The sequence below is a fragment of the Xyrauchen texanus genome, chromosome 13 (assembly GCF_025860055.1).
Source record: "Xyrauchen texanus isolate HMW12.3.18 chromosome 13, RBS_HiC_50CHRs, whole genome shotgun sequence".
NCBI classification, from domain to species: Eukaryota; Metazoa; Chordata; class Actinopteri; order Cypriniformes; family Catostomidae; genus Xyrauchen; species Xyrauchen texanus.
Window position 1 is genome coordinate 33891484 of NC_068288.1, and position 27706 is coordinate 33919189.

The 27706-nt window shown below is 37.0% G+C and overlaps 1 protein-coding gene across 2 annotated transcripts in view; it reads right to left on the reverse strand.

The window, feature by feature from the left end:
* Positions 1 to 27706, reverse strand: part of LOC127653675 (collagen alpha-1(VII) chain-like) — a 78704-nt gene that overhangs the window by 50432 nt on the left and 566 nt on the right. For both annotated transcript variants that reach the window (XM_052140444.1, XM_052140443.1), the window contains exons 2-26: positions 23423 to 23504; positions 21475 to 21655; positions 21238 to 21394; positions 20864 to 20957; positions 20535 to 20693; positions 20154 to 20311; positions 18133 to 18262; positions 17918 to 18037; positions 13108 to 13263; positions 12891 to 13010; positions 12477 to 12626; positions 10549 to 10665; positions 9780 to 9926; positions 9034 to 9153; positions 8640 to 8906; positions 8102 to 8245; positions 6088 to 6213; positions 5843 to 5989; positions 4461 to 4586; positions 2809 to 2955; positions 2565 to 2684; positions 1878 to 2027; positions 943 to 1079; positions 630 to 756; positions 346 to 489 (exon numbers count right to left, since the gene is read on the reverse strand). In XM_052140444.1, the coding sequence (XP_051996404.1) occupies positions 346 to 489; positions 630 to 756; positions 943 to 1079; positions 1878 to 2027; positions 2565 to 2684; positions 2809 to 2955; positions 4461 to 4586; positions 5843 to 5989; positions 6088 to 6213; positions 8102 to 8245; positions 8640 to 8906; positions 9034 to 9153; positions 9780 to 9926; positions 10549 to 10665; positions 12477 to 12626; positions 12891 to 13010; positions 13108 to 13263; positions 17918 to 18037; positions 18133 to 18262; positions 20154 to 20311; positions 20535 to 20693; positions 20864 to 20957; positions 21238 to 21394; positions 21475 to 21655; positions 23423 to 23495 (3517 nt within the window). In that variant the 5' untranslated portion in view covers positions 23496 to 23504. The remainder of the gene's footprint in view (positions 1 to 345; positions 490 to 629; positions 757 to 942; positions 1080 to 1877; positions 2028 to 2564; positions 2685 to 2808; positions 2956 to 4460; positions 4587 to 5842; positions 5990 to 6087; positions 6214 to 8101; positions 8246 to 8639; positions 8907 to 9033; positions 9154 to 9779; positions 9927 to 10548; positions 10666 to 12476; positions 12627 to 12890; positions 13011 to 13107; positions 13264 to 17917; positions 18038 to 18132; positions 18263 to 20153; positions 20312 to 20534; positions 20694 to 20863; positions 20958 to 21237; positions 21395 to 21474; positions 21656 to 23422; positions 23505 to 27706) is intronic.

Consider the following 27706-nt stretch of genomic DNA (forward strand, 5'->3'; position numbering starts at 1 on the left):
GTAGCTCAGTATAAAAACAACAGACATAAATGGAAATGATACAACACAATTGTGTGCGTGTGTGTCTGTCTGTGTAATAGATTGTCTATACTACAGAGGGCTACATTTTTTTAAATGTCTTCAATAATTAAGTGAAGTATGATTAAAAAATTACTAGTGAGGACATTAATAGTTTAAAAGTCTCATAAATTGAAAGTCAAACTATGTATTATTTTATATATATTACAATTAACAAGTTTCTGTGAGGATTAGGTTTAGCGGTAGGATTAGGGTATAGTAAAATTATTGAAACATGAAAATGTGTATATGGTTGGATCTGGTTTGGTTTGGTGTGGTGTAGCTCACCATTAGCTCTAAGGGCAGCAGCAGGCTGGCTGATATCACTGGTTGATTTCTCATCAGCGATAATGACAACCACACCAGGAACCCCTGACCTTCGACCTGCCGACGTGCTCAGCAGAAACTGTCTAGCGAATGTCATTGCCCGGCCTACACATAAAAGCAGACTTCAGACAATCCCAGTGAACCCATACACAACAATGCTAACTAACAAACAAACAAAACACAGCAAACTTACATTATATACATTTTAAGTGAGGTTTAAGACACACACAAACACACAAACAGACCTATATTATTTCCTGGTCTATCATTGAAAGGGGTGGACTGAATATCCTGCAGAAGGGTCTCGCTGTTGCTATGGCGATTGAGGAGGAAGTGCACTTTTGGATCTTCACTGTACACCACTATCCCCATCTGGAGCAAAGAAGTATTACAAGTACGTCATTCACACTGTTCACACTCATGCACTCAGTCAAAGGAGTCAAAGGCCTTCATTGCACACACAAATAAATGCACCATTACAACTGATCTGAACACACTACCAAAATGCTAAGGGGAACAGATAATAGAAGTTGTACATATATCCCTGTAAGAACACACCTGGGAGTCTCTGGGTCCGATAGATGTGAAGGATCCAGCAGAACTGGCCAGCAGAGACAACACAGGTGCTGCCAGGCCAGAGCGGTCACGAGATGCAGGGACAAGAAAGACCACATCCAAACGCCCTCCAACACACACTAAGACATTGATGTGCAAAACATATTCAGCAAGGAATATAATTAACAAATTAAGTGATCAATGTCGTAATTAATCAAGTGTGTAAAATCTTCACTGCAGTGCAATCACAACATCTTTCTCTATAAAATATAATTATGTTCATTTCAAACACAGTGATAGAGTGTTAAAGTCAGTGACAACAAGCACATGATTATCATTCGGTCTCCCTGTTTCTTCACAATCTGCAATCATGTCAGTGCTTGCTGGGAGAGAGTAGGTCTGCTGAGCAGAAATCTAACTGTGACTGACAGCATAATAGTGCGTTATGCACTGTATTCACACTGCTTACTATAATTTGCCTTCAAAGTTCAAAGTCAAAAGGACTGTCTAAATATAAAACAATCCATATAGTAAAGTTTTATTGGAGAAAGAGTCTGATCTGTATTTTCTCTCAACATTATTTTTAACAGTCATTGTCATTTTATTTAACCTTTATTTAACCAGGCAATTCACTTAAGAACAGAATATTTATTTACAATAACGGCCTGGCAAAAAAAAAAAAATAATAATAATGGTAAATTAAACAAATGAGGTATATACTAAACATGAATACATTTAAATAATTGAGAATGAATATTTCCTCTTTATTAAGGGGGAAATACCAAAACTCTCAACTCTGCATTTTAGTATAACAGTTAATGATTAATCAATTAACTGATTGATAATTCTTATTAAAATATACACTAAATTAAATTGGACATTCCTAGTGTGAAGAAATCAAGGAGTGAGATAAAAAAGGAAGAAAGAAATTGTGTAACCTGTGCGCTCCTCCACACTGCTCTCAGATCCAACCTGGTTCTGGAAGGTGGGCTGCACTGTGAAGCGGTAACGACGGCCCAGCTGCAAACCAATCACACGGAATGAACTGGCTGTACCAGGCAGCGTCACAGACTGACCAGATCCTGTGTCTAAGACAGATATAGAGGGGAAGAACATGGGACTAGATACCTAATACAGTCAATGCAAAAAAAAAACTTACTGCAAATTGTTTTAAATAATTTTCGTAACCAGTTTTTTTTTTTTTTTTTTAAATGAGAGGCAAATCTTCATATGATATATAGTTTTCAGAGATTTTGTTTGTTTGTTTGTTTCAAGCACAATATGAATACATCTTGTGAGGTTTATGCTTAAAATAAGAAAAAGCTTTTTGCCAATGGGGTAAGAAAAATAAACTTAATTTAAGGTACTGTATATTCTCTGAATATATAGGAATGTATTTTGCAGATTTTCTTCTCAGCCAAATGTATCTGTTTTAAGAATGATCTTGCAGTGCAAAGAAAACACATATTAGTTTATGTTGAAATTAACATTAACTATGATTAACAACTGCTGTAAAAGTATGGTTCATTGTTAGTTAATGTTAACTAATGGAACCTTACTGTAAAGTATTACCAAAACAACAGATCAATTGTGCTATCTTTTTAGAAGTCAATTTCCTGCCTCACCTCTCTCCTCTCTCCAGCGTAAAATATAGCCTGTGGCTCCTGTTACTGGTGACCAGCTCAAAAGCACTGAATTTTCTGTACTGTCCGTCACACTCAAACCTTTCACAGGTAGCAAGGCATCTAAAAGTGACAAAAACATGAGAGAAAGACGCTAGGGAGAGACAGAGAAAGCCAAAGGAAAACAGAGAAAGATATGTGATGCAGTGGTGTTTGTGGGCCATAGCCCACAATGTTGTGCATGTACCAGTGGAGGCCTGGATGGTGGCAGATTCAGTCTCTCCACTTTCCACCACAGCAGACAATCTTACAGTGTAGCTCAAACCAGGGCGAAGTCCGTCAAGGGTATATGAGGTTGCATCACCACTAATAAGACGACTTGATTCAGATTCGCCTAAGTAAAGCATAGTAATTAGGGCTGATAATCTTTAGGCTCTTGAAAGTTCAAAATTGATTCTGGAAGTAACAACACCAACACTGTAGAGGTGCAAATGACTGGCAAGTTAGGCTGGCTTATTGCCAAATTCTGTGTAAAGGGTTCTGCATAAAATCCATATACCTTATCATTTCTATACTATATATATATATATAATTATTAATATAAAGGATCATTGGTAAGTTGTTTACTTTAAGAATGTTGTATAATAAAACAGCCTTTTTGTCCACGGCTACAGTATATTTTAGACACATCTGAAAGCTCCCGTGTTCAATATGTTTGTTTGCATAGAGTAAGCACACCTTTTACATTTACATTTATGCATTTTGCAGACACTTTTATCCAAAGCGACTTACAGTGCACTTATTACAGGGACAATCCCCCCGGAACAACCTGGAGTTAAGTGCCTTGCTCAAGGGCACAATGGTGGTGGTCGTGGGGTTCAAACCAACAACCTTCTGATTAACAGCCCTGTGCTTTAGCCACTACGCCACCACCACAACACATAGCGCTTAGCTATAGACCATTTTGTAGTGTTTCACAACACATGGCGCTTACCTATAGACCATTTCAAGGATGTAAACTATAACAAAGGATTTAATGCTACGGGCCTGGGAGCTTGTCCGGTATCATCACCAGATCCTTTAAATAAGGCTCTGAGTTAACATATTTTCTTAAAGAACATAAAATGTTTACCTGAAGTGACTTTTCCAGACATGTTGTTGATACTGAGCATCTACATGAGAGAGCTGATGAAATTATATTATAGTTTAGATGCTCACAATTATTTCCCTAATATTGGATCGCTCCTTTTATAATCAATGAAGCAGTACAATGAAGCTGTCTGCATGACCTGTGGACAAGGTAAGGATTTATGTTTTTGTGTTTCTAATTTGCAAGTCATTTTGGATAAAAGACTAAGTGTAGTAGAAAATGACTTGTGCAGCTTCATTCATTATAATGGGAGCTAAAATCTAAAGTCACTTTTAGAGCTCTACCTATCAAACTACAATTAGTTGGCATACATTTTATTCACCTACCAGAGATAAGATGTGCTTCAAGTATCCAGTCATCTTGCTACACTGATGTGGTTCATGCATCCATTGTGCTTTTCATCTAGACACTTTCATTTCCGTTAGTTCAGGCATCCAGGGAGCATCCAGTCCCCAAACAACATGGTCCACATTTTAACAATGTCATTTTATGAAAATTGTGTTAAAGTCGCTATGAATGAAGCGCTTCCTGCTGTTTTGAATGAGGACTAGTAGAAAATGTTAAAGGAGCAATGATGTCACTTCCTTAAACCAACGAATAGTCCTTGAAATGGTCTATATCTGTAATGTCTTGCCCGGTGTATGATTTAACAAGGAGAATAATTAATAATTAATGTAAATTCAGATATATGTATTTTTGTAGATCGATCCAGAATTGTTTTGTAAAAAGCCCCACACGTGTGTCAGTACCTTGCGAGGACCGCCAATAGATTCGATATGCGCTGGCTCCCCTCACTGATCTCCAGACAATACGCAGCCCCCCTGGGGTCGAGTCCAACACATCCAAGCCCTCCACAATCTCCTTCTTTACCTCCCCTAGTCAACAAACAGTAAATTCCAGACACCTTCATAAAGTAACATCACTCAATAAATGTTTATCTGGGCATCTACAAAATGTTATTCTGATGCCATTTTTCCTTCCTTCATTGGATACTGTTAATGTCAGGGTTCTGCCCTTAGATTTGTCTTCCTGACTTTTATGGCAGAGCCCTGACACTCTTATCTTTTTAGTCTCTGTCTGTCTGGATTCAGCCACTTCAGTTGGTTTGGTTTCATTTACTTGGTGGCTGAGTCCAGGCACTTCTGTCCTGTCTCATGTGCTGTCCCATGTTTTGTCTTTTCTGTGTCTTGTGTGGAGAATACATGACTTGCCTTTTGGTTTTGTCATGTGATCTCTTGTGTTGTTGTTGTCTAGCATGAGTGTGTGGCACCAATGTAAGGGGGTTACGATGGGCAAGGAGGAGGCGAGAACCGGCTTGTCAATATAAATCATAATTTAATTAAACTCAAACCAAATGCACAAACATAAACACACACATATGATGGACATGTCCGTAAACAATCTCTCTCTCCTGCACGATCCTCTGCAGTCGACCTTTATCCCTCTCGGGAGGCTTGATTAGCCTAATACGGGACCGGGTGTGTACAATCACGACGCGGCCCCGCCCTCCGCCCTGCCACAGAGTGCATGTTGCTCTTGTTTAATTCTGGCAGCATGAACTCATGTCTTTTGTTTGTATCTGTCTGTCTTGAGTGAGACTCCGCCCCCTTGTTTGCCCCTTTTATATTGTTATTAGTTCCACCTGTATCACTTGTTACCCTCCTCCTTGGCACTCTTTATTTATTCTCGCTTTGTGCTCATATTTATCCAGTTCATTATGGGTTGTTGCTTGTGTTTATATCCAGTTAGGTATCTGTCAGTCGTGTTCATGTGTAATCACTGTAAATGTATCTTCTTGTTATGTTTTTACATTACTGTTGTGGAGTGGTATAATGTGTTAATCTTTGCACACTTTATGTGCAAGTTGCATTATTTTTGTTTTTGTTCTTTATTCTGCCGTGTGCGTGTGTGCGCGTGCATGTGTGCGTGTGCGTGCAGTGATCAGTTATTCTCAAATTATTTGGATTGGGGGCCACTTTAAAAAATGCTGGGTGATCAGGAGTCCGTGAACAAAATGACTAATGAAAGTTAATTTTCATTTTGTTTTAAAATATGCAGAAACAAACAGCCACTGCTTTATATTTGACCAGCCTCATTTTTAACAGAGACATCACATTCAAACAGCACTCACCCGTAGTGATTCTGACAGAGACAGGTGGGCCCTCTCTGTTCCGAACTATAGCCAAGACCTTCACCTCATACTGTGCTCCTTCATCCAGCTGTCTCAGATCCACTGATGTCACATTACCACCAACAAATTGACTCCGCTCCTCTCCACCTACATTCATAAGTACACCTCTATTACTGTTTATCGCTGTCGGTTGAAACCCTATAGTATATAAGCCAGATTACACAAACTACTTAAAATGATCTCACCATCAGTCCTCTTCCAGAATATTCTGTAAGATGTCGCATTTTGAACTCCAACCCAGCTGACTCTAACAACCTCACCTTGGGCCTCCAGCACCTGTAAATTAGTGACCCGACCCACTGTGGTTTGATCTGAAGGACAAAATATGCAAAGTATTACAACTATACAGTTTAAAAGTCAGAGCTCAGTAAAGCTTAGGGTTTGTAGAATAATTTTCTAATAATAATTATTTAATAATAATTCTGGGTATAAATAAGTTTACTGCCATGCTGTAAATAACCACATAAAATAATTTTTACTTAATTTCATAAAAAAAATAACCCATGTTAACGGTAATGCACAGTAATTAACCAGAGCATTGAAAAGCAGATTTGTGCTGCTTGTAGTTTTTTTTAAAGCACTTGTAACATATCAGTAAAAAAAAAAAAAATAAATATATATATATATATATATATATATATATATATATATATATATATATATATATATATATATATACACACTCACCTAAAGGATTATTAGGAACACCTGTTCAATTTCTCATTAATGCAATTATCTAATCAACCAATCACATGGCAGTTGCTTCAATGCATTTAGGGGTGTGGTCCTGGTCAAGACAATCTCCTGAACTCCAAACTGAATGTCAGAATGGGAAAGAAAGGTGATTTAAGCAATTTTGAGCGTGGCATGGTTGTTGGTGCCAGACGGGCCGGTCTGAGTATTTCACAATCTGCTCAGTTACTGGGATTTTCACGCACAACCATTTCTAGGGTTTACAAAGAATGGTGTGAAAAGGGAAAAACATCCAGTATGTGGCAGTCCTGTGGGCGAAAATGCCTTGTTGATGCTAGAGGTCAGAGGAGAATGGGCCGACTGATTCAAGCTGATAGAAGAGCAACTTTGCGTGAAATAACCACTCGTTACAACCGAGGTATCCAGCAAAGCATTTGTGAAGCCACAACACGCACAACCTTGAGGCGGATGGGCTACAACAGCAGAAGACCCCACCGGGTACCACTCATCTCCACTACAAATAGGAAAAAGAAGCTACAATTTGCAAGAGCTCACCAAAATTGGACAGTTGAAGACTGGAAAAATGTTGCCTGGTCTGATGAGTCTCGATTTCTGTTGAGACATTCAGATGGTAGAGTCAGAATTTGGCATAAACAGAATGAGAACATGGATCCATCATGCCTTGTTACCACTGTGCAGACTGGTGGTGGTGGTGTAATGGTGTGGGTGATGTTTTCTTGGCAAACTTTAGGCCCCTTAGTGCCAATTGGGCATCGTTTAAATGCCACGGCCTACCTGAGCATTGTTTCTGACCATGTCCATCCCTTTATGGCCACCATGTACCCATCCTCTGTTGGCTACTTCCAGCAGGATAATGCACCATGTCACAAAGCTCGAATCATTTCAAATTGGTTTCTTGAACATGACAATGAGTTCACTGTACTAAAATGGCCCCCACAGTCACCAGATCTCAACCCAATAGAGCATCTTTGGGATGTGGTGGAACAGGAGCTTCGTGCCCTGGATGTGCATCCCACAAATCTCCATCAACTGCAAGATGCTATCCTATCAATATGGGCCAACATTTCTAAAGAATGCTTTCAGCACCTTGTTGAATCAATGCCACGTAGAATTAAGGCAGTTCTGAAGGCGAAAGGGGGTCAAACACAGTATTAGTATGGTGTTCCTAATAATCCTTTAGGTGAGTGTATATATATATATTTATTTATTTATTTATTTATCTTTAAATCTAAATTATCCTTTTGTATCTGTGCTACTGTACTTCTCAAATGTGAAGTCTTGTTGCTATAATTTAAAAACTAAAAACTAGAAGTTTGATGAAACTTGTTTTTTTTTATAAATTTTGCCACTTAGACTTCAGTTTAACCCAGAATATTCCATTGAGAACAAAAAGAAAGCAAATTTTCTTAACGTGTACCAACGGTGCTTCTGTGGTTGCATCTTAATAAGTTATTCATGATGTTATAAAGATCTGTGCAGTTCTACCTGTCCTTGCAGTCACAGTGGCAGCAGGTCCTTCCCGTGAGTTAAAAAGGGCTGAGACAAATACTTGGTATGTTGCACCTTCCTGGAGTCTATCAATGGTATAGGAAGTCACATCAGCAGCTACATTCTCAGAGTCTTCCACTCCTACGATGTGAAAAAAATAATAATAATCCAATACCATCTAAGTATCAAATAGCTTTAGACCAATTGTTCACAGATTAGTTAACCAATCTGGTATGGCTCATATGTTAAAATTCAGAGAAAAGTTGATGTGAAAAAACAGTAACTATACAAAATCCACATAAAAATGTCTTTTTGAAAGCTCTGTGTAACTAACAGACTAAAAATGTAAGTTCCTGAAGTATGAGCTTCAGTCCCCTTTCATTGTAAATGCATGGAAAACAGCAACCACAAAATACATTTAGCGTTAAACAGTAGGAAAAAATAATATGTGTGTAAAACAACATAAGGATAAGTAATTGATGATGATGATAGAATTTTCACTTTGGGAGAACTATCCCTTTAATGTTGCCTGTACCGTCACTTTGCCGCCAAGTGATTTTGTAGCCTGTTGCTCTATTCACAGCAGCCCAAGATATTAGTATCCTTGTAGATGAAACTTCAATGACACGCAGCCCTGTGATTGTTCCAGTGGGGCCATTGGTTCTAGCAGAAATAGTGACCACTTCCCCAATCCGCCCATCAATCACTGGGGCAATTCCCACTATAACAGATTCATCTGGCTGCAGCCCGTCTATAGTGTGGGTAGTGATATCACCACCTAGGACACGGAATAGCTCTGCACCTGAGAGTGAGTGAATGAAAGAGAGATCTGTTGACTGATTTAAATGAATAAAAATGATCTACTATCAAGAGAAGAAAAGAAACCAAACAGGTTGTATAGATAGGTCTACATCATAGGCTCCACCTACTGCTTCCTTGTCTCCAGGTAAGCCGATAACCTGTCACCCCTGAAACACCAGTCCATGCAATCCTGATTCGTCGGCTGTTGCTGCTGACTAGACGGAAGTTGGTCACCCTTAGTGGTTGACCTGTTGAACATTCAGTTACCACCAATTATTACAAATGATCTTGGAGCAGTACTTAAATATTTACCAGTTTATCATCAGTGTTCCCCCAAATTTCCATGACTTTTCCTGATCTATCTAGATGTTTGATAGCCGAAAAATAATTTTTACAGAGTGTATAAATGTATATTCATGACTTCTCCATTACATTTTAGAATTGTATTATTTCCATGATTTTTCCAGCCCTGGATATCACAATTCCCTTATGTTTCCAGGTTTTCCATGACCATGGGAGGCCTCAGGCCTGTATCGTATTTAGCAAAACTATCATCCTCAGGTTCATAACACGACCGACTGGCTGTCCTACTAAACACAATCCACATAGTAACAACTGAAAGATGGAAACACACATGACCACATAAACAAACAAAAACATAAAATCAAGGGATTCCGGCTATACCTGTACACAGAGCAAGATGTCCCTTGTTATAAACAGAATTATTACTTATTTGTCATTAAACACTTTTTCATCCACAGCAACTTGAAATACAAAATGCTGGGCAAGCCATCTCAGAACAACTTGAAGTGATGTACCTGCTAAACTAGGAAACCTATCTATATTTTCAATTATTTCTAATGATTATTCTGACCTGTTGATTTGGTCGAAAAGAATGTAGCCTCCTCTCGTCCATCATAGAGTGTGAATAGTGTTATGATGTACTCAGTGCTTGGCTGCAGACTTCTCAGCTCATAGCTGGTGGTGCTCTGTTGGAAATCCTGCATCTGAACTCTGCCCCCTGTGGTCAGTAGACCAAACAACAACTTTATAACTTTGAAAATTTGATCTCTGTGTTCTTGTATAAAGTGCATAATGTGTCAGTTTAATTCGATAAAAGAGTGTGCTTGTAGGTGAGCATTTATTTGTGTGTAAAGGGGCTTGACAGTGCAATGAATACAATTAAATGTTGTCATGTATTTTAAATACAATTAACATAAGAATGCTTGTCATGTATCATGATTTGCTATTTGCTATTGCTTGTCAGCTGTAGGGTATGTTTATAGGGAAATGGGCATTCTCATTCTTGAGAACATTATATTGAACAGAAATCTGTGTAACGCAAGATGAGTCATCAAATGAGAATTTCACATTTGTAATCTGCTTAAAGTCTTTAAGAGTACACTAGCATATAGATGGCTAGACATGAACTTAATGCCACACAACTCACACTTTCAATTCATTATGTCTGTACTGTAAGATTATTTATATACGTTCAGAGATTCTACTGTAAAGTATATTCTAAAGAACCTTTAAATATTAAATCCAGGATCAATGCCTTAAAACATTTTTTTTTTTTTTGGGACTGACCAAGATGCATATGTGTAAATGGATGTTTGCAAGTTAGATTGCAAGTTTCTTACTTTCTCCAGCTTTCCACTCCAACCGATAGCCCCTGGCAGCCTGTATAAGGTTCCAAGTTAATCTAATGCTGGTGGGTCCTGTAGTCGTGGCTCTCAGGACCTGTTGCTCTGAGCCTTCTGAAAGCCAATCACATTGAACATCCTTCAGCCTTCTTTCCCTCATCCCATAAAGTATTAAAGTAATTGTTTCCATCTTTCCAAAGTTTGTGCTCTTTGTTGCATTTAGAGAACGTTCCTCTCCCGTTTCCCTTTTTATCATGTGTACGTGTATACAGATACCCTCACACAATCAACTGCAGCGGTCTGTGATTCATATGAAAGAATATCTGTCTTTAATGAGAGTTCAGTTGTTTTTAATTTGAGTCAATGGCAAAATTAAAAGCAACTGCCTTACTGTCTGTGTGTGATGAATATGCTTGAGACATATTATGCTGTCCTTTATTTTCTCTCTATATTTGAGGCCATCTGTACATCTTAATTCAATACACAACTCTCCAAGTAAATGCTGAACAAGCTAGCTGGAGATCCTTCCTCATAAAATAATACAAGAAGGCACGTCATGACAGACTAGGCCAGGAGTTGGTAACCTTAGTCATGCATGCCACCATTAGCATGCTGAAGGGTACAAATTTGCACACAAGTGATCTCTCTCTTAGGGAGAGATGAATATTAACCCTTAAACCCTTATTTGTGCCCACACCTCTTTAGTATTCCTTAATTATCTCTTATAAATAGTGTAACACAAATAGAATGGCAAAAATGCAAAGAGATATCTATATATATATATATATATATATATATATATATATATATATATATATATATATATATATATATATATATATATATATATATATATATAAAATAATTTATGGTTTAAGTACCAAAAGTTAATAGGGTCTCTAGAAACCCAAGGCATGTAAGTGTTGTTTTTATTTATTTAAGATTTTTTTGCACTTCCATTAATTATATTTTTTATAATATGTCATATCTATTTATATATATATTTTCTTTTTTTTAATGCATTTGGCAGACGCTTTTATCCAAAGCGACTTACAGAGCCCTTATTACAGGTACAATCCCCCTGGAGCAACCTGGAGTTAAGTGCCTTGCTCAAGGACACAATGGTGGCTGTGGGGCTCGAACCAGCATCCTTCTGATTACCAGATTACCAGTTATGTGCTTAGACCACTACACCACCACCACTCTATTTAAATTTACTATCACAGGATATCTATTTCTTTGTGTCTTATATCATACAAATAAATACTATATAATAAGACTACCCTCTCTCCCCCTTAGATCGGGACATTCGTGCAGCTCATAGAAGAGGTGCTGACCGCACAGAGAAATGACAGTTTTGGAGTTTGTAGTTATTTACATGACCTTCTTCCTTATTATTTGAACTTTAATAAAGCTATAACGCATTAAATATAGCTGCATTTATGATGTAAAGCCGGGTTGTTCCCTTTAAAGAGCTCTGGCTTCACATATTCCACAACGAGAGTACTTCTATATTTACTTATATTTATTATTCCCTCATTCTATGCAATCTACATCACTTGAAGCTGGTTGGAAAGTTTAGAGTGCATCTGGATTGTGAGCTGTATAATTCTTCCTCTTCTCAGTCAGGTATGAACTGCAGCGCTGCTCTCGCGCGTCATCATTAGAGTTTAATGTGATCTCATGTTATGTTAAATGAGACAAATTTTTTATTGTCGACGTTGTCGATAACGTCGACTAATTGTTTCAGCCCTACCGTATACTCTTGCAGCTCACATCCTTCCTCTCAGTAATCCAGCCCTGTTATATTTGGTTGTGTTGAGATGTCTGGGAAGCCAAGCACTCAAAGTGTGACAAAATTATGTTTTTCTCTGCTTTGTTATACCTTTAGCTGTGCATGTATCTACTTGTGTGTGTTAGTGTACCTATCTTAAAGCGTGCAGTGGCCGCAGGTCCTTCAGCTTCTCCATTGTACAGGGCGATGACTGTAACAATATACTCTGTGTCTGGTTGCAGATTCACCAGTGTGTGAATTTCGCTATCTTCTCTCAGCTCTACGGTCTCCACATCACTTCCTAATAGAGACACAGCCAGAGAGAAATTGTAAAAATGGTGTAAAGACTTCTCTGTGGTAATTTAGATGGACAGTGAGTGTAAGTGGGGCAGCTGTTAAAGATGCATCTATTGAGAAAATGTTGTGTGGGCAATGTAAATTAACCAGTCAGGTCTTTAATTCTGGCTGCAAATTATGCTGCTAAAACAAGAATAAGGATTAAAAATAAAATAGATTTAAAAAAAAAATAGCCCCTTGAAAAATCAGCTGAGATTTGTTTGTTGACCTGTGAAAGGGCCCCAGACAACTCTATATCCTCTAGCCCCTGTTACTCCTGTCCAGCGGACTTTGACACTGTTGCTGGAAATGGTCTCAACAGAGAGCTGCTGCACTCCCTCTAAACGCACTGCAAACACAGGCAATTAGATGGACAGAGCTTCAGGTGGTAGCATATATGCTGTAGTTATTCTGTTAATGTGTGTTTTTTGAATATGAGGACTCACGTGTGCGTGCAGTCAGAGTAGCTGGTGAGGCACTGTTGCGGGGAAATAGAGGGTATAGGTTGATGACATATTCTGTGTCTGCCTTAAGACTGTGCAAAGTTATAGAAGTAGACTCTGCCCCAACAGACTGCTCCACCAACTGCACAGCTGGCTGACCTATTAACAAAACAAAAAGGAACACACAATTTATGCCACATACAAGAAAATATAGTATAAGCACTTAGGTCTATACATATAAATCACATGAATAGCAGCTTCTAGAATAAAAGCCAGAGAATATCTAAGAACATCACCAACATATGAGTCAGTGTAGCTTCAAATCACAGTTTCAGCATCAATTAATTTGCAGGCAACATCAGGCAGGTTCAAACATCTTTCCTTAAATGACCTGACACAGGGCCACACCTAATTTGACTGTTCTTTGCCAGCTTACACCTGGATACCAACCACAAATCAAACTGGCATTCCTTCAAACAATAGACATAATGCTTTGGGGGAACAAAGAAAACCTTTTATTGCCATCCCCATCTTCGCTTTATCAAACTTTTTTTTAGAAACTTACAAATAATTAGCTAGTGGTGCTTGTTTAGGCAAGCATCACTATTACTATTGCTCTACTTGGGATTAGATATTTGAGCTCCTAACCCAAGCAATTAAGCATTTAACTCATCTAGCATCATTTGTGCTGAGTATATGATTGATACCTTAAATTCTATGACTTGTTAAATTTAAATTCTCTCAATTATTCAGCCTCATGCCATCATTTCTTACTTTCTCCCCTTTTCTCCCCAATTTGGAATTCCCAATGTGCTTTAAGTCTTCACGCTATTCTCCACGGCATCCATGCACAACTCACCACAAGCCCCACCGAGAGCAAGAACCACATTATAGCGACCACGAGGTGGTTAACCCAACGTGGCTCTACCAATCCTAGCAACCGTGCTAACTGGTTGCTTAGGAAGCCTGATTGGAGTCACTCAGCATGCCCTGGATTCAAACTTGCGACTCCAGGTGTGGTAGTTAGCGTCTTAACTTGCTGAGCTACCAAGGCCCCTGTCTAGGCACAATCTTGATTTCAAGCTCGATTACACATTCTAGCACCATCTAGTGCTCTGTGCATGTAATCAAGCTTAAAAATTATTATATTTTGGCCTGTTCTCACCCAAAACCAATAGGATCGCTTTAGAAGACCAACAATTAATATTATTGTATTAATTATTGACAATATCTATTGGATATTATACTTATTGGGACGAGGTGGAGCGGCTGTCTGTGTGGTGCATGGATAACAACCTGGTCCTCAATACCAACAAAACCAAGGAGCTGATATAGACTACAGGAAAAATGTTATGGATATTCAGCCCCTTTTGATCAGCGGGGCATGTGTGAAGATCCCGGATTTCAGGTCCCTGGGCGTGCACATAGAGGAGGACCTAATCTGGAGCACTAACGCCACACTACTGGTAAAGAATTCACAGCAGAGACTTTACTACCTGAGGATACTTAGGAAGAACCACCTCACCCAAAAAGTGCTTCTGTCCTTCTCCATAGAGAGCATACTGGCTTATTGTATCTGTGTGTGGTTTGCCAGCTGCACAGAAACAGAGAGGAAAGCACTCCAGAGAGTCGTAACCACTGCCTAGAAGATTATTGGCTGCCCTCTCCCCTCCATGGAAGATCTTTACAGTTCCCGCTGCCTCAAAAAAGCCCAGAAAATACTTAAAGATCCATCTCACCCTGGACACTCCCTGTGTGAACTGCTGCCCTCAAGCAGACGTTTCAGGACAATGAAAACACGAACAAATAGATTAAAAAACTGTTTTTATCCAAAAGCAATAGCAGCACTAAACACTACTTGAATGCATTATTAAGGAGATGTATCGTGCAGTTAACTGTTGGGTATGGGTGGTATGATGTGTTTTCATTTCCTTTTTTCTTTTTCTTTTATGCATTTTTTAGAGCTACTTTTAGAGGCTCTTTTATATTTATATACCTGTTGCACTTTATTTGATTTGATGTTGGACTGATCGGATTGCATCCAATTTCATTGTATGGGTACAATGACAATAAAGATTTCAAATAGAGGTTTTTTTACATAATCGGCATCGGCCAATATCCACGCATATCAAGCCGATTATTAGGCAGGCGCATCTGTGGGCAGCCTAGTGTTGTTGTGGAACACGTGTTCGACGCACACTGCCCCTAGAGTCATTTTCCAGCAGAGTGAGCAGACCTCAAGGAAGGAGCTAAGTTCCTTGGAGAAAACAGTAAGGGTTAAATTTGTATAACTTCTTTAGATTTAATTAAAAACTTTTGATATGTTACTGCCAACTTCAAGAAAAAAACGTGACAAACGCGATAGTTGACATGACGTTCGGCTACTTTGGATATTGATAGCGCAGTTGAAGTTGCATTATCACAGCAGAAGGGTTGCTATCATGTCACAATAAGGAAGCAAGAATTTTGCAATTACAGACAGTGAATCTGAGACTTTTATTTGTTCTGTTTGTGTGTCTTATATTTGAGAGGGTTGTCACTCAATGCAGATAAATAAGTAATAAAAATATACCAAAGCAGTATTTGAAGGACTGGCTTTGGTAAGCTCGGACGTTATCGGTTCTGCTGTCGGTACTGGAGAAATTAAGAAAATACATTCTTTATTGCTATAAAGAGAAAGTTATTTTATCTCGCCAGCCATTTCTATGTATAATAATATGAAACCATTTGTCTGTGATGCAATTTAGCTATTCGCAGTCAGAGAGAGAGAGAGAGAGAACTCGCTCACGCGGTGCTACAGCGAGCACAACATGAGCCCTGCATAATGAGTGACGACGGAGGACAGAACTAAACATTCAAACATAGCCTGGTTTAGATCTGTGATTATTAGTCTGATTTAATTTTAGATTTCGCCTTCCAAAGATTATAAAAATAATATTTATACATAAGCCGCATTCTGTCTAGCACAACTTCCTTCCCTTCACAGCGGTGCACTGACATTTCTCCCTAAAGCTCAAACTTAACGTCAGAATCAGCACGATCGGTGATTGTTGTAAAATGCTACTGTTGCTAAATTGCGGGACGCTTGTAATAATAAAAAGAGCGCAAGAGATAGGCTACCGTTCCCAAGGCGGCGCGCGCTAGGATACAGACCACAACGAGACAAGTAAACTATAGGCTACTTTGGGTTTCATGTGCGCGTCTAAACGATCAAATATACACAAAAATATGTCAAAACGACCGGCTTGGAGATTCACTTAAACACAGTTTATGTCTTAAATGGACGTAGTTATGGAAATAGTTGGGGAGAAAATATGCTGCATCAGGAGCCTATTAGATCTGAACTCGGTCTTAAAGGGGAAACTGTCTATTAAACATGTGACGATTGAGCCATTACTGCGAATCAAACAACAAAAGGCAAAGAGAAAATCACTTACAGCTCTTGAATGAATAACTTCAGCATTAATGAGCATTAATCTATCTATGATAAACTATGCAGTGTTATTTTACAATTGATTACTTTATTAGATTTCTTTTTAGACCACACCTGAACAGTAATGTTAGACCTTCCTGAAATAAAATTATATATATATATATATATATATATATATATATATATATATATATATATATATATATATATATAACAAAAAGAACCGTTAAGAATACCATTAAAGTACCGGATCGATAAGCAGTATCGGTAAGATAGTAATACCATTAAAACCTTAACGATACCCATCCCTAGTTATGCCTGTGCTTCTCTTGGATGCTCTGAATATTGGATTATGTGTCTGGATTGCCCCTTAATTAAAGCTGCATTTGGATCTCAACCTTCGTGACTCGGAGCAGTTCGTAACACCTGCTTTGTTTATTTAATATATTTGTTATACACTATTTATAAAATATGTTTTTACATTATACATTTTTAATTTTAAGTGTACAAGTGCAGATTGGTCAAGTGTTCAATAAATGTATTTGTTGAGAAGTTTTGTCTATCTTAAGTAATTGTGTTAAATTTTATCTTTCAAATAAAAGGTTCAAATAAGAGGTTAAAAACAAGCACATATCGGCCAAAATAAATCGGCAGCATTAATCGGCCATCGGCCGACCCGGATTTCAAAAGATCGGCATCGGCATCGGCCTGAAAAAACCAATATCGGTCGACCTCTAATTTCAAATTCAAAAATAAAACCATATATTGTATGGATTGCTTTATGCTGCCTTTACAGTATGTACTTTTTGGAGCTTCAAATATTGTACAATATTAATTTCCATTGTGTGCACCTACAGAGCTGAATTTTGTTTGTGTTCTGCAGAATAAAGTCATACATATATATTATTTTAAGGAGAGGTATGCTATTACTATTCTGTGATTAGACGTATGGTTTCCGTATGATTCTGCATCCACAATAATCCCATAGATTTACATTGAAGGAGGAACCAAGGCAATAAGTACAAGAATATCATTAAGACTTAGGCGTGTGATCTTTTGACCACCTAGCAACCATCCAGAACACCAAAGCAACCACCTAGAAATGCTGCTGAACACCCTATTAATTGCATGACAATCCACCAAAAACCACTCAGAACACTCTACCACTGTGCAAATACCGCTCACAATTATTGCTTTCTAGCTTATGTTACCATGTTGTTTGTCCCACTTATCCTTTCCTTCTCTAGGCATCTGACATATTTACCTTATATTTATCCACTATAATCTCTTCCTCTGACTAATACTAGAAGTAATGGTCAACTATTACATTGTAGAATTGTGTATTATAATGTGTGTAGATGTACTGTATGTCTATCTCACCTGTAGGACCATAGGTAATTCTGTAGCCCTGTACTTGGTCAGCTGGAGAATTCCAGGCCAATGCAAGAGTTAAGAACCCAGCTTGAACCAGTCGTAGTGCAGTTACACTTGGGAGAGGCTCTAGAGAGTAGTTTGGGGTAGGAAAAATGGAATAAGTTTGATTGTTTTCATTTTTTTTAAGCAAATTATACATTGAAGTTCTGTGCAGTTCTCACTTGTTCTGGCCTTGGCTGAAACAGACTCTCCTAAGCTGTTGGGGTACTGAGCGATCACAGTGATCAAGTAGTCTGTGCCTGCACGCAGTTCTCGTGCAACATAGCTCTGCTGGCTGCTTGGTATCGTTTCCTGCAGGAAAAGGATAAAGACTAAAGTTCATCTGGATGCTATTACGCTATGCTTGGTGTAAACAACATTTTTTTTTTTCCAGTATAACAAAAAACCACCTTAACTATATAAAAGTTTCATCAAAACAAAATCCTTTAGGATAAAGAGTTAAATGGACAATCTCTCAGGATTCAGAGTCAAGTAACTCCCGATAATAATCACACTCATCTGCCTCAAATTACTTCTGGCTACATTTACAATTAACTGGAGCAAAAATGAATTCTTTCTGTGGTTGTTCCAAAGCTGCAGGCTGGTCCTAAAAGCATGCTCCAGTTGCCTCACAGTGCCCCCTCACTGTCTGAATGGCTGTCACAAATCTGTACATACAGAGTGCCTGCAGAACCACCTCAGGCCACCTGTGGTTAAATGGCTGGCTCAAGGACACAATAGTGGTCGAACAGAAGTGGCATCTCTCCAACATAGGGATGGACTGTATTAAATATGCAATATGAACTATATAATGTTTGTAAAATATGTTATGAGTAATTTGATTTCAGAATATATCACGTTATAGATACTTTTGCTGGAAAAAAGGTTGATATATAAAAAACCATGTGGTAATTCTTATTCTATGTTAATATAGTGAATTAAATACTTTATCATGAAGGGTCTAAGTGATTATGGTCTTAATTTGGAATGCAACCAAGATATAAGATTATTTACAACAAATTAATGATAAGTCTGACACTGCTTAAACAAATCTTTTGGCAGGCTACTTGAATACATGTATTACCATTAATCTTAACTTTGAAAGACTGGCACAAAGACTGGCATGTAGCACAGTTTCCAGAGCATAGTTTTCTGCTCTGTGTCAGATTTTTAAATGCAAATCGTGTTCACATGACAGAAGTGGACCCTCTTATGATAACAAGCAAGTCAGTATGTTCACATACCTTACACTCTTACAGGTAAAATCTAGGGCTGTCAATCGATTAAAAAATTGTAATCAAATTAATTACATGGTGTCCTGATTCAATTAAATCTCATATACAAATATTTGCTGAGAAAGCCCCTCATATAACAATAATTCAATATATAAAGATTGTACATATTTATATCAATACATAATTATACATAGTTATCTTTAAATATTTAAAAATATATATATATATATATATATATATATATATATATATATATATATATATATATATATATATATATAAATATTCAGATAATTAAAATGCTTTACATTCCTGTAGCAGAAGAGTTAATCATTGATAAGACAATACAAAAAGTGGCTTTAGAATACAATGTATTGTTTACTATTATATTATTGATCATAAGTCAATCATTGGCATATAGTTCACAACAATCCATTTCACAAGTGAATTTGTCAATCAGTTGGAGATTTATTATGAGGGCTTGTTTAAGGACCTGTCAATTTACACCTGCGTCAGATGTCTAGGGTGTGTTGAGTCATAAACATAAAATGTTTAGGTCACTGTGTCAAGTTAAATATAGTTTAATACTCAATCTTTAAACACATCTTGAGATCCCTTAGTTCGCATTTGCGCTCCTTCGAGTGTTTTGAACGCAAGAACATAAGGTATAAACATTACATTATTCTTCACTGTATAAACTGTGCATTGCTCATACAACTGAAATTTCACTTACTGCCCTCTGGAGTAAACAGGTGGTACTACAAGCTTGCATTTCTCAGGAATCTTCCATATTATGGTCCGTGGGCAGGCGATTAATTGCGTAAAATTGTTTAACGCGTTATTTTTTGTAAAATTAATCGCACTGAATTAACATGTTAAATCGACAGCCCTTGTAAAAAGTGTCCTGCCCACTGAAAGCCACATAGATATATTGTTTAATATACATCCTACAAATTAATCCTTCTCACCTGTCGGAGCTCTGCTGTAATTGGTTGACCAAAGCCATTTAGGGGCCTGTACTGAACCACATAGCCACTCAATGGCCCTCCTGCAGACGTCCATTGAAATCTCAGTGAATCAGTGGTCTCACTCAAAAACTGCAAATCTGATGGACCACTGTAGGCTTCTGAGGGAGAAACAGAAACACCAAGTTCAGGCTTTGTTTAACATCATGCAACTTTCAATCCTATATATTAAAAAATGAAATGTTCCAAACTCCAAAAAGAAACACCTTCTTTCAATTATTTACATTGTGAATGTGTGTGTGTGTGTGTGTGTGTGTGTGTGTGTGTGTGTGTGTGTGTGTGTGTGTGTGTGTGTGTGTGTGCGCACGCCCGTGTTTGGCTTACCATCACTAGAATAAGAGCCTCCACATGTTGTACAGACACGTGTATACACAAGGGGCAGCAAAGTGCTGAGAGCTTTGAAGTTCCCAATCTGTGAGATGAACTCACTTTGTGGAGGAGAGGCAATAAGATTCAGCTCATTTGGATCAGCACTCTTTATCCCTAAGCATACCGACAGGCAGGGAGTGAGAAACCACAATAATAAAAATACAAACAGCAATGTTTTTTTTAACTCGAAAGATATTTCATCAGCAAACTGCCTTCACTAAATCCACAGAAAACAGATAAGCTGATCATTTTAGTTGACACACACATGCAAACACAGCTCTTACCCACAGCAAATATTTTGACTCCTAGACTACGTAGTTTTTGAGCAGGTTCCTGCACATTGTCCTGAGATTTACCATCGGTAATGAGAATAGTGATCTAAAGGGGTGAAAGACTGACTGATGAGGTAATGAAATTAAATGAATTGTTCATTATTCATAATTGTTAATTATATTAATGGTAAATCTATATGTATTTAATTAACCATGCCAATACCAAAATTTTGTTACACTTGGTCAGTGTCAAAATGGTCATGATCAAGTCCTAAAATTTCCCATAGTACTTTATAACTCCACCCTTACACAAAGGGCTAGAATAGCACAATTATCAACAAATTACAAATAAAATGAACCAACACACTCAAAACTAAGCAGCTCACCTTGGGAACATCTCTGATATAGGCGGGATTAAAGAAGTTATCTGCAATGTATTTGAGGCCAGCTCCAGTGCGTGTGTTTCCACCTTTATAGTTGATATTCTCTATGGCATTAATAAGCTCAGTGCCATTTAGGTATGTAGTGAAGATAAACTCCACCCTGATGGTGATAAAATACATTACTTTAACACATAATAATCAAATACACCAACAAGCTTACACACATTCATCTTCACAGACCTGGCAGTATCACTGTACTGTATGGCTCCAAAGCGGATACCATTGGGTCCTACTGCCCTTGCAAAGGGTTTGACAATCCCTGCCATGAAACTCTTCACCAATACAAAATTTGCCCGGCCAATGCTAGATGATCCATCCACCAGAAACACAATATCTGCCGCACCAACATTATTGCACTGACCTGTTAACAGAAAAAAAAAGTTATTTAATACTGACACAGAAATCCGCGCTACTGTGTCCATTATTATTATTTGAACATCCTTTTTTTATTATTATATAAAAGGGAAATACATTTCTTAAGTATATTAGGTCAGGATATGTGGGCTTTCTTTCATGTATACAGATACAGAATGTTTTCATCAGTGAAGCTAAAATTTGATTAGACTAGACACCAAAAGTTGAGTCAAATTCTGCTTCATGTCCACTATGGTCCACGAATCATTCATGTCTCAGTAAATTAACAAGAATGAATATTGCCATAAGCACTTCAATCTGTGGCCTATTCAACTCAGGTATTCAGTGGAGAATTAAAGGGCACAGGAATTGACATCCCACCATCCATTCTACAAAGCCATTTTAAGTTAGGGAACAAAGCATCTGGGCCGATTTACTCAGCAGCTGGCACAGCCCAGTCTACAAGTCATCAGATACATGTCTGTGAGTGACTCACCGGCTACATTACTTCCCCTTAAGGTAGCAAAGTAAATCAACTGCTGGGTTTGATTTGATCCATGAGACGCTGCAGCAGACGTGATTGGACATGATGACAAATAGCCCACAATGAAAACTAATCCCCTTTTATGTGACTACTATGTATGTGCAGCATGGAAAATAATATTTATGATATTGATAATATGATTTTGAGGCTTTCTTGCACAACTCAACTTAGTTAAATGGTTATGACCCTTTTATGATGTTCTTTCTTCCATGGAACAAAAAGGAGACTTTTCTTTCTTCTTTTCCAATACAATGAAATAAAAAGTGAATATTGACTTCAATTAAATTAAAAGTGAATAGTGACTTTAATTAAATTAAAAGTGAATAGTGACTTCAATTAAATTAAAAGTGAATATTGACTTTAATTAAATTAAAAGTGAATAGTGACTTCAATTAAATTAAAAGTGAATATTGACTTTAATTAAATTAAAAGTGAATAGTGACTTCAATTAAATTAAAAGTGAATAGTGACTACAATAGGATAAAAAGTGAATAGTGACTTCAATTAAATTAAAAGTGAATAGTGACTACAATGGAATAAAAAGTGAATAGTGAATTCAAATAAATTAAAAGTGAATAGTGACTACAATGAAATAAAAAGTGAATAGTGACTTAAATTAAATCAAAATTGAATAGTGACTTCAATTAAATTAAAAGTGAATAGTGACTACAATGGAATAAAAAGTGAATAGTGAATTCAAATAAATTAAAAGTGAATAGTGACTTCAATTCAATTAAAAGTGAATAGTGACTACAATAAACTAAAAAGTGAATAGTGACTACAATGAAATAAAAAGTGAATAGTGACTTAAATTAAATCAAAATTGAATAGTGACTTCAATTAAATTAAAAGTGAATAGTGACTTCAATTACATTAAATGTGAATAGTGGCTACAATTAAATTAAAAGACTTAGGCTATCACTCAGCCAAACTTCTCCTTTTTGTTCCATCGAAGAAAGAAAGTTTTACTGTTATGAAACACAGGATGTGTAAGTAATGACAGAAATTGTATTTTTAATGTCTAAGCACAGTTTCTTCACACAATAAAAATTCAGGAAATTATTATCGCAATTTTAAATATTGTAAATGTTAACCAAATTGGTTGCAGATAAAGAATTTTGATATGAAATTACACACTGGTAACCTTGACATTGCTTTATGGAAACTAAATAAGTTCTTCTATACACACTCATTTGAATGCACTTCCTGGAAGTGCATGTGAAGCTTTACCTTGAGCTGTAGACTGCAATGGTAGATACAGCAATACTGCAACTAGCAGAGTCCATTGATGCAAGCACCCCATTTTCAAATGCTATATATATTGACATACACACACATACACACAAAAAGAAAATCATGAAACACACAATCATCTAAAACCCACAATAATTGTTCAGTTTGCAATATGCAATGTTTCAGTAGCAGTGTAACATAATGTTCCTACTTTAGGTGAAGTAAGTTACTATAAACATCAGGCAAAAGCTCAAACACATTTAAACAAAGGCTAGCAAGGTGAGGCTTGCAACCATCACCAAATAAAGAGCAAAGACTCAGCAAGATGAGCTGATGTAAGTTTTGAAAAGTAGTCATATGGGGTACTTTTTAAAAACTCAATGAAGAGAATACACTTTTGAAGAGGCCATTTATGTAGTAGAAAATTGCTATTATGATTAAAGATATTACAAACTACTATTACCCATAGTAATATACTATTATTTGATTCTGCTTATAAAAGCCATGATATTATATTGAAACATGCACACACACTTACATGGTTCTGCTTGCACTGTAGCTGGAATTAAAAGGACACTCTCATTCAGAAGTCAGAATTTAGCCCTTCATTCAACAATACTATCCACTTAAAAAGACTACTGTTTGTCTATATTAACACAAACACTTTTATGTAATTTTTTCACTTTTCATAAGGGAAACACAAGCTGAAAAACATGCCGTTCATTTCTAGCAGCAGCGGAAAAAGCAGGCATTTTAAACATGAAGCTTGCTGAGTATTGATATACGTGCCTTCAAAGATGGCGTTTTAAAAATATATTTCCAGCAGATAGGTCTGTTTTTATTTATATTAAAAGAGGAAATTGTGGCCCATAATTGTCAAACTGAGTCACACTGGTTTGCACTTGATCCTATACACAAAGTTAAAAAACTTGCGGATGTAGAGAGACACATATGTTCAAAATTAAACCTTCAAAGATCTGACTCAGAGAAACATAACTGAGTAATTGTGTTTATATGTTTATTTTTCCGGTGTATCTGTCTGTGGAGAAAAAACAACTTTTTCCCTTAATTTCCCTTACACTTCCTTTCAAGGTCTCAAAAAGCCACTACATTAATATTTTTAACCACTTTCAAAATATCCAGATGCCCTTCAATGCACCCTAAAAAGGCATATCTATGCAGACCAAAACACGTACACATAAATATGAATAAAAATCTGACGGAAACCATCACACCTCCCACACCCAAGTCTGATGTTTGACATGCTTTATTTTCAACTGAGTGAAAATGTCTTGTGAAATGTATACTGTTTTATTGTGTGATTAATTAAATATGTCCCCTTAAAGAGGATTTTACAACAATTTGCTTTAAAAAAAAATTTGAAACTACATCAATGGTAAAGTGAAATGCTCTATAATCACAAATGCAGCTGTACACAAGAAAAATCAGTCTCTCTCTGTTTTAGTGTTGCATTAATTATAAGGACATAGTCATTATGTGGTTCATGAGAGGGTAATTATACAGAATTTATAAGCATCCTGACTGAGGCACGCTTGAGTTTGAACTACCAGATTGTCAACTGCAGACTCTCCCTCCCTTCATCTATAATTTGTGCATTCCGTCACCCTCTCTCTCACACCTGTGGTTTTACAGAATTCATTGAGGGGGTGTGTCACAGCACACCTGGTGTCAAAGGATCATTGCTATGGAGACCGCCATCATTCACTGCAATATTTGCGTAAAATGAAATGGAAAACTGTTTGGATTTCTGTATGTGAACCCAATTAAAAAAGATCTCTGGCTTGACTTTTATTATACAACATAATACAGCTATTTGGTGTGTGGTGTTACATAAAAAACTGAGGATTTATAGACACATTCTTAAGCTATATAAAGTGGATGCTTGGAGAAGAAACAACAACATTAACTGTTTGCAGGCCATTCTACAGTGCACTTAAAACAACAAATACAGCTAACCTCAATGGAAATGCGCTATATCTATATTATTAAACAAAACTACAAAAAAGTTACATAAATCATTAATTTTCATACTGTACCCTATTACTGTAAAATATTTGTGTTTGACAATGTATAATCATCCATAGCATAACATTAAAAAAAAACATTTTCCAACCTTTTGCATACAGATTAATGATTATGATTTACAGAAAGTTCTTTTTTGAATACTAACTGGTGGTATCATAATGTGTAACTGATAGAAAACTTATCCCATATCACACATAAAACACCAATAACTGATGTTATAGGGCTTATTTTTACAGTTTAAAAGAAATAAAGTTCGACACACATCTTATGACATAAACAACAAATAGCATTTACGTATATAAAACCACAGTTCATGTTTATATATAAAATTTGTGACTGATTTGCTTGTAGTGCACATGACAGAAGACAAGTGAAGGCTAAAGACTAAAGTTCATGAGCTTTATGAAGACATCAACATTTTAAAACCCATGTAAAATATTGAATGAGAATAATTTGATGAAAATGTAAGTTAATGCATGATAGCCATTTTTGCAGTGTCATTTTCTTCTCACACATTTTTTAATGAGTGATTTATTGTGTCTAATTTCTCCCTCCAAATCGATGATGCTTCATGTATTTATGGGCCAAAGTGTTCATGTTTCAAAGACTCATCCCTCAAGGGAAAGGACTAAAATTAAAAACATTCCTCCCATTAAAGAATGAAAGGTCACCCTTCCAGAACACAAAAGGAAAGTGGGGTGTCAAAGCTCCCTAGCTGTCTGCTGGTCACACTCCCAACTATTTCATTCCACACATCCCACACATAGGAAAAACAGGAAGAAGGCAGAATACTGTAAATAGGCCATGATCTTTCAGTTAGTGAAAGAAAGAAAGAAAGAAAGAAAGAAAGAAAGAAAGAAAGAAAGAAAGAAAGAAAGAAAGCCTATGTTTTACATTCTAATTGTGAAGCTGAGAAGCTATGGAGACTGACACAGATGTTTTTGATTATCTGTCCCGACACTGACAACAAACAAATGTAAAAGTCCTATGCGACCTTAAGTTCTCTACTTACAAGAATAGGGTACTGAGCAACAGACACTAAATGAGCTGTAAAGAGAGCCTTGCAAACACTGGAGCTAAAGCTGGGAATCTTCGAGGGGCAGATTTATTATTGTTCATGAAAGGATTAACTCATGGCTCTGTCTTGAAGGATATCTTATGTGAAAGGCTACAGAGCATTCCAGCTGTTCTCAATAATAACATGCATCTTTCATACAGGAAACCCCACACACTAACAGTCACAGACTTACAGTCAGCAAACACAAGCAGTCCGTCATTCATGCATGCATGCTCAGCAGGTGTCCACGGCAACCTAGACACTCCGGCCTTGCCTATTTGAGTGTGAGATATCCAAAGTGACAAATGACACAAGTTCAACTGAGGTCATTGTCCATCCCCTCTGCCTGAACGAGCAATTTAGAATAGCTGTGATGCTGATGAGGAAGTCACAACAAACAAATCACACACACAAAAGCAGTGTGTTTATATTAATTTACCCCCACACATTTTTGCAATGACCTTAAACTTAAAGTGTGAAAATTCTGATTATTTGTGGACTTGTGTTAATTTGAATGACCAACTTCTCCATCATTGAGTCTTTTTAAAGTAACATTTTTGTTACTTTAATCATCCTTTGATGATTTCACAATCCTTGCTTTTAACACCACATCCTTCTCTGCATTTCACATTAATCACATCACCTGCCCATTATTTTTCAGTTGTATGTGTCAACATCCAACTTCCACACCCAATCACCTTGCATTTAATCAAAAGGTCCATCAAATATTTTACAGAGTACATTTTCAGATTTCTGTACACCTAAATCTTGATTCTCTCACTCTCTCCCCTCTCACCTCTTATCATTCACTTTGACTGATATGATTTAACTAAACAAAACTGAAGCAGACTAATATATATTGATGTTGTAACACTAGAGCCAATGACACCCCAGGCAGTATAATACAAATTAAGTATCTAATTATTATTATATATGCAGTGATAGCTTAACAGATCTGGAAAAAAGACCAAGGTGTATAAGTATGAAATATCTAAAGGCTGTTCAGTCAAATAACAAACTGACCATAAATTTAAATGAAGCGTTCAAGAATGTATGGGAATAATATGTTTGAGAAACCATAACAAACTCCAATTATATGCTAAATAACAGTCTGTTGGTGATACAGCACTGTATTCACTTGTGCCCTTGGCAATGGAAATACAATCCAGCAAGTTGAA